The sequence below is a fragment of the Embiotoca jacksoni genome, unplaced genomic scaffold (assembly GCF_022577435.1).
Source record: "Embiotoca jacksoni isolate LCO1_2020_lvr unplaced genomic scaffold, fEmbJac1.0.p SCAF_49, whole genome shotgun sequence".
Lineage (NCBI taxonomy): Eukaryota > Metazoa > Chordata > Actinopteri > Embiotocidae > Embiotoca > Embiotoca jacksoni.
Genome location: NW_027185402.1, coordinates 2,527,179 through 2,534,614, shown reverse-complemented (window position 1 = coordinate 2,534,614; position 7,436 = coordinate 2,527,179). Strand labels below are relative to the sequence as shown.

The 7,436-nt window shown below is 46.5% G+C and overlaps 1 protein-coding gene across 1 annotated transcript; it reads right to left on the bottom strand.

The window, feature by feature from the left end:
* Positions 1 to 1,569: 1,569 nt before the first annotated feature.
* Positions 1,570 to 5,044, bottom strand: LOC138210909 (caspase activity and apoptosis inhibitor 1). Its single transcript, XM_069170294.1, has 6 exons — positions 4,829 to 5,044; positions 4,225 to 4,416; positions 3,934 to 4,018; positions 3,741 to 3,792; positions 3,548 to 3,615; positions 1,570 to 3,405 (listed from the first exon to the last, which is right to left on the bottom strand). Exons 1-6 carry the CDS (start codon positions 4,931 to 4,933, stop codon positions 2,918 to 2,920), a joined length of 990 nt encoding a protein of 329 aa, XP_069026395.1. The 5' UTR covers positions 4,934 to 5,044; the 3' UTR covers positions 1,570 to 2,917.
* Between the last annotated feature and the right edge of the window lie 2,392 nt (positions 5,045 to 7,436).

Here is a 7,436-nt window from a genome sequence, read left to right as displayed (position 1 = left end):
AAATGAATAAAGTGCGGTGCCAAAGGAAAGGCCGAGCTGTAACGCAACAGTGCCGTTTAAAATGTGTGACACTCAAGTTTTCAGGCAAGGTGGAGCTGAGCTCGTCATTAGTCAGCATGCAGACGTAACTTACTTAGCGGTACAGCAGCTTTTAGCCAACATCAGCGTGCCAGGATACTACAATTACCACATCAGTAATGTATTCCACTTCTTGACTTATTTGTACGAGTTGATTTGATTTGAGTGTTTCACTTTGATCCTACGTTGCGCTCTTACATTCGGAAGTAAAAAAAATTGCACCGCGGTTGTCGTAAATGTCAATCAAAACGGAGCGCTGCTTTGGGAACGTTGGTGAAAACTGCCAGTGCGGATCGCCTGCAGCTGCAGAGGAAATATACAAATTAGATCACGCCGTCATAAAATACGACGTGTTACTAATTAAACTACTGCGCATTACAGTAGCTGCTCCGTCTCAACGTTAAAAACGGTGCCGCAATGATATCCAATTCGGCACTCGGATACTTCTGATAAGTACTTTTACTCGAGTAATATTTGGAATCCTCGTAAACAAAAGTCCTTCTGCGCTGGCGTACGACTCCCGAAGCATGTGAACACCTCCGCAGCGACTGAGCTCCTGTCAGCCGAGGTGAGCCTCATACATTTTTCATGTCAGCCATCTTGCCGCAAACTTAAAAGCGTCGGATGAGTGGAAATTGTTTGACTGCGCACGGCAGGACTGGATAAAAAAAAAAGAGTAAGAGGATCAAATTATTCATACTCTTGAGGACCGTCGGTGTCTGCGCCGATTTCGCCAGCAATCCATTCGGCGGCCAAACGCGACTCAAAGACGGACCAAGACGGACATCCCCGGCGCTGCTGAACTCTCCTCCCTCGTGCCGCCCGTCTCCGTCGCGGTTGGACATTTGCAGCGTTGTGCATTTCAGAGTGCTTTTTTCCTTTAAACGCGTCGCTTTCGACGTTCGCAGCAAGTCCGGCGCGTGTTTGCGTTTCCGATAATAACCACGTCCTGACTCCCCGAATTGCGGGTCGCTGTTTAAGGAGCGAACATCCACCAGGACAAAAACAAAAAAATAAAAAATAAGAGTCGGGATTTACTGGGTTTTGCAGTGCGGCCGTTGAAAATTCGATGGGAGGAAGACGACGCCGATGAAGTATTTATCGCAACGCCGGCTTACAACCTCCGACGTCACGCAGCGCACAGAGTCCTCCAGAAACATGTATTACGGGGATCGCGTTGTGTTCATGGTTTCATGTTCCAAGTTGAGAGGATAAACCGATCTAAAATGATGAGCTTCGTCGACAAGTGCATTTTCCGGAGGCCTGCTCAAAACGCTGACAGGTGCCGCTGTTAAACAAGAGGTACCGGCAGGCGCGACTCTTTTTTTTTTGCACGACCTTCTTTTTTGACTTTGGTAATAGCCCCCCCCCCCCCACCCCTCCGCCCCGTTCAGGGAAGCGTCACACCGTCGGGTTCATTTGAATTCAGAAAGTACTCCTTCTGCATAACAGAATCGTGCCCCCCCCCCCACCCCCCGCCCCCCCGCCCCCTCCATCAATCCGCTTCTCCGCCTACTCATTCAGAGGTCTGCTTAAAAAGACGACCAGTCACTCATTCGCACGTACCAAATCGTAATTGGCGTTCTAATAGTGGTGAAATGACACTGATAAATACTCGCCGATCGCAGACGCCACATGCACTTTAGGCTCTTTGTATCCTTTTTTTTTTACTTAAGTGGACATTTTTCCTCTTCATATCATCAGCGAGTGCGGAGATACCGGCACATAAATGCACAGAGGACGTCACTCTTAACCCTCCCGCATGAAATAACCCTTTCAAATGCAAATACCCAGGAGGCCACGGGCTTCTTATCGCACATTTCATTGTCTCCTTTCTGTTTTGGGGGGGTTAGAGGCCCGTGTTGCTCTGCATCTGTATGGAAACGCGCGCACACGCGGCAACGATAAAGAGTTTATGGTGGAACAAAATAGCTTTAGAATAAATTACAGCTGAACGCAGCAGTATTAGACGAAAGGATGCTCGTAATTCTGGCCGACGCGCGGAAGTAGAGGAAGCAGGATTTAAAGTTACCCCGGTGGATAAAACAACAGGTGGATTGAGGTAATTCGCGAGGACAGCTGGTCTCATCATCATCTCGGATTCATTTCATTATCGAGTTCATCTGCGATTTAAGGCCGCGGGAGGCGTTTTGTTCCCTTTATCAAACAGATTTGAGTTTTAAAGGGGCGTTACGCGCCGAGCTGAACCTCGAGAAGATCGAGTACGACGGAGAAGCCAGCGCACGGTGTGACTGCGCGTGGCCCCGGTGTGACGAGTCAAACGGGTGTTGGAGTGTCGAAATGACAAGACAACGCCGCTGCCACCTGCCTTGATCCGCAAACCCCGGGTGTACACACAAAACGGGACGTCTCTGTGACGCTCTCCGCGTCCTCCGACGTCGACTCGAGGAGAACCGCGTCACTGAGTGACATCGGTATTGAGGAAAAACCGACGTCCACGCGGTCCCGACGCCCATTTTGACTGTAACGTGAGCCAGTAAATCAAAGGCGGCTGTCCTCTGCTCAGTGCTGTGGGTGCACTGTGACGGAGTAACACTGCCACCTAGTGACGAAAGAGGAAGATGCATTTTAGAGAAGCTTCTGTCTCGTCTGTCCATCTCAGAAAATATTCATTGGAGCAGGTTCATGAGAGGCGCCTTTATGAATGAGCTCAGCACTCCGACGTCGTCCCAATACGGAGTAAAAACACATCACGGGTTTAAACGGTTCACTCGCCGACCAAAAATGAAGAGACGGGACACGTCAAGTTGCACCACAACTTCTTCATCTGTAAGCCAAACTAGTGTAAACCGCTATTTTAAATGTGAAATTAAACATGCTAAATGACTGTCGCTACGCACGGCTTCTTCCCATCGCTCGCTTTCATGAGAGCCTTGATGGCTCTTGCCCTCATTTCCAGCTCCAGGAGCTCCAGTTGCTGAATTGAAGGCTGAGAAGCAGCCGGAGCTCCAGCTGAAGCCGGCCCGCCCGGAGCGGGCGAACTCGCGTCGGCCGACCGCGGCGGCCCGCTCCGCTCTTTCGCTGCTTCTCGGCTCGAAGCGGAAGAGGGCGCTAAAATCTCGCTGACGCTTTTGTCGATGTCGCTCTGAATGTCTTTCTTCTTCGGCTCCGGGTTTACCGGCTCGGGGTCGACGGGCGGGCCGGGGCCGGGGCCGGGGCCGGCGCCCGGCCCGCCGCCGTCTCCCCCTTTCACCGCCACGTCGGCAGCTTTAACGGGCGGCTCCTCTTTGGGTCCTTCTATGTCGCTATCGTAAGTGTCTGCGTTGATGCTGAGGACGTCGCTCTCCTCGCCGGAGCCTACGCCCTCTGGAGGGAATTAAAAACACATCGATTTGAAACGTAAACTGTCCATTTTTCTTTCCATCTTTTTCGTCTCCGAAGAGTTCGACTGATAACTGAATGCATTTGAAGTCTGAGGGATGTTCTTTATGAATATTACACGAGTTACCTTGCTTAGGGTCCTCCGTTTTTGCCGTTTCTTTGAGGCATGATGTAGAGTCTACGTTGTTGTCTTGCCTAGATGAGAAAAACAAACAAAAAAAAAAGAGAAATAAACATGTGGGAAAAAAAAAAAGCTCAAGATTAGTCGATTTCCGTTCTGACGTCGTGCTCTGAAAAGGTCGCTCGGGCGTCGAACTCACTGGCTTTCCAAGGTCTCTCCGGAGTTTCCGTTGCCAGTCGTCAGTTCTTCCCCTGGACACAAAACAAACAACGGCTCCGAGTGAACGAACACGTTTTGTCTGCAGATCTGTACCGTTTTGAGAACGCTCGGCTCGGAAAGTTCGCCAAAAAAACCAAAACGAAAGCGGCGTGGAAACGGCCTTTAAATCTCACCTGCCAAGATCTGAGCGAGATGTTTTTCCGAGATCGGCTCCAGCTGCTCCCGACACAGCGTTTTGATTTCCTCTAAACTACAGTCCTGCGAAGGATAACGTTGTTTTGAGAGAGTGCCGAGCAAACGGCGGAGACCCGTCGTCGCGCCGGTGACGATCGACGATACATTTTTTTTTTTTTTTTATTTAAAATTTCCTCGCGCTTTCAAGCGTCGAGAAAAAAAGAAAAGAAAAGCGGCTGATGGACGGCGACTTCGCACCGGCCGGGTCCGCGCGCTCTCTCCGAAATCACCTTCAGTTCGTCGGGCAGCATCTTCCGCAGCTTCTTCTCCCCCAACACGTGGAAACACTGGTCCAGCATCTCCCGCTTGTCGCCGACGTAGTCCGTGATGGGCTTGAACGGCAGGCCGAGGTCCAGGCCGCCTTCCTCGATGTCGCTGCCGATCCGGTCCAGCTCGGGGTCGGCGAGTTCATCCTTCGGGTCCTTTAAGAGAAGACAAAAAAAAAAATAAAAAAAAATAAATAAATAAAGAAAAATAAAAAAGGGGGGGGGGGCTTAAGTAAAAAAAAAAAAACACTTGAAAGATCACGTGACAAAAAAAATACACAAACATCGTTTTGTCTCTCTGGTAAACAAGGAGGTTTATTAGGGACTTGGATAAAAACAAAAATTTAATTTAACAGCTAAAAGGCATCATTAAAATAATGTGACGTCATAATCGATACGAGGAGACTTTTTTTTTTTCACGTGATAAATTCTCGTGTTTTTTTTTTTTTTTATCAAACTGCTGTTTTTGTCACACATAGTGAAGCAAAAATAATAATAAAATAAAATAAAATAAAATCTAATTGACACGAAGAAACACGAAGATGATCGTGTTTCTTCGGATCCTCACCTCCGAGCGCGGTTCCGTACTTTTCCGTTTACCGTTGTCGCGTCGCTCCTCAGACTGCGAGTGTTTCCTTTTCTTTTCGGCGCTTCTTGAAATCCTTTTGAGCATTTTTTTTTTTTTTTATTGTTTATTTTTTAAAAGCTTAATAAACGCCAGAAAGCAGCTCAACCGTGTATTTCCGCGAGGTCTCCAGCTACTCTTAAACGTCGCGGCAGAAAGCACGTCATCAGCGAACGACGTCCTCGTCTTCTTCTTCGTGTGGTGTCAGTTATTCAGCGGGTTTTTGTTTTTGTTTGTCGCCACCTGCTGGACTGGAGTGGTGTTGCTCGTCAGCATTTTCTGTTTCTGTCCCCTGCTCTTTTTCCTCACCCAGTTCTGTCATATGAATTAATATAATCAATTAAAAGCAAAATTATTGATGATTTATTATTCAGGTTTAACAGTGTTCGTGTATCTAACTCTTTATGGTAAAAATAATTCAGTATTGCTCCAGTAATTGCTCTCCCCATTAAGACATATGCTTATACAGACACAAACTAATCAAACACATACAGAACGAAGCATACAATTAACATATGCTGTTGCGACATAGTTTAAACAGCACTTTAATTAAAAACAAACTGTAACCCTTTGTTGAAGGAGCAATGTAGCGGCAGACTATATATATCTTTAATTAGTGGATGCAGGTTCCCACGCTCGACCAAATGGATCTGCTTCCAGACACAGCAACACAGCCTGTTCGTCTGAGGTGACATCACTCTCTGTGAATTTATAGCTGCGCAACCATCCATCTATATGTTGATGAAACCTTTCTCTCAGCGGGGGTTGCCTTTCCTCTGACCTCTCAAGCTGTTGATGGAAGTGCAAATACATTCAAACTGTATCCCATCATCATTTTACACTTCAAAGCTTGCTCAGATTACCAGTGACAGTCAATCACAGGTCCTCTTCCTGTATTTCACACGGTCCTGCCATCTCCCGGTTTCCATCTGCCTCACCATTTCATCAAATGCTGCATATCGGATTCATTACCACCAAAAAAGAAAAAAAAAAAAAAACAATCTTCAAACCTGCTGCCGCTGCTCACTTACTTCATTCAAGTTGTCAGATTTTAAAACTATCCTCCTTGGTAATGTAGCTACGTATGTTTCAAAGGGTTTTTACAAAGTGGGGGTACGTGTGTGTGTGTGTGTGGGGGGGGGGGGTGATATTGAAGCATAGGTCATTTATATTTGCAGAACTTAAAAGAGCTATAGTGACAATAATGCAAAACAAAGGGACATATATGAAAATGTGGCTTTATGCATTATGCATGGAGCTTCAGGAATATACGCAAAACCGAGCATAAAAAGTGAAATGATTATTTACAGGGTTAAAATATGAAACAGAGATGTCACTCTGCAGATACATTTCCAATCTTGTCCACAAAAACAAATCCTGAAGACTTGAATTAGAAATCCCACATATACGTACAGTTTTAACTCAAAATTATTTACCAGATTTACTTCACTTAAAGGACACGTTCACTTTCAACGTACGTCTGTTGACATAATTACATGAAATTGGACCAGTAACCACCTCTGCTGCTCTTTTCAGCGTGCCCTCCTTATCACCTTTGGTTGCCGTGCATTTTCTTTAGCCGAGACTGAAACACAGGTTGCAAGGTGGTGACGACACGAGCAAGCTGTAAATCACCCTAATTGGCTTCCCCGCCTCCGCCTGAAATAAGGCGGGAGCCAATGCGATGGCTGCCCGGGCGCCATGGCGACAGCTGTCTCCACATAATGCGGGTTGTTATCCTGATGCCATCCGCCAAATTATGCGGCGGCTACGGTGGGAGGCGCGCATCGATCACAATCACGTCACAGTGTGTTTTCTTTGCAACATCTGCTCCCATGTGTCTGGATATCACCTCATTAAAAGGGCAATGATGGAGCTGGCACTGTGGACGGGGACATTGGATTTTGGGGAGCTGCGAAACGAATCGGGAAAACAACCACTCCATGTGTTTGATAAGCCAAACCTATTCCCTCTGAATTATGTTGCATAGCTGCGATGTGGCAATTATGCTTGAAATAGCATATTACTGCAATCTTGGGATTATATGACGCCAGCAGAAAAAGCGTTTTATGATTCTCACTCTGTCTTCAGGAGAGCGGGAGTTTGTGTAGAACGCACATCCGCGGCTGTGCTCTCTAATGAGCAACTTTAGGTAATCAAGAGATGCAGGGTGGTGAGTTGAAAGCTGTTTTTTTGTTTTTTTCTCATTCATCTTAGTTTTGGTGAGTGAAAGAAAGGTTACAAAACTGCAAGAAAAACAAAGAACATAAGTGGATAAGAAACCAAAAGAAAACAAACTCAATGAAATGAAAAAAAATAAAAAATAGATGACGTTCTGAGGGAAAACAGTGACCCTGGAAGATGTGAGACAGTGGATTGAAGTGGTGGGTATTTGTCTGCATATGTAAATGTTTCTCGGGGGAATCTACATTGTTTTCCAGCCTTTGTACACTTTATGATTTCATATCTGAGTAGCACTCGCTTTATATCGACACGTCTGGCGATAACGTGCTTGGATTGTACTGCAATTCGTTGCATCGGGTCATGTTTA

What these genes read in the sequence shown, in the direction of transcription:
- LOC138210909 (XM_069170294.1), bottom strand. Translation starts at nt 4,933, where the DNA reads ATGCTCAAAAGGATTTCAAGAAGCGCCGAAAAGAAAAGGAAACACTCG. An exon ending in GGAGAGACCTTGGAAAGCCA is followed by an intron (nt 3,616 to 3,740) that starts GTGAGTTCGACG and finishes TTTCTCATCTAG; the next exon opens with GCAAGACAACAACGTAGACT. An exon ending in AACGGAGGACCCTAAGCAAG is followed by an intron (nt 3,406 to 3,547) that starts GTAACTCGTGTA and finishes AATTCCCTCCAG; the next exon opens with AGGGCGTAGGCTCCGGCGAG.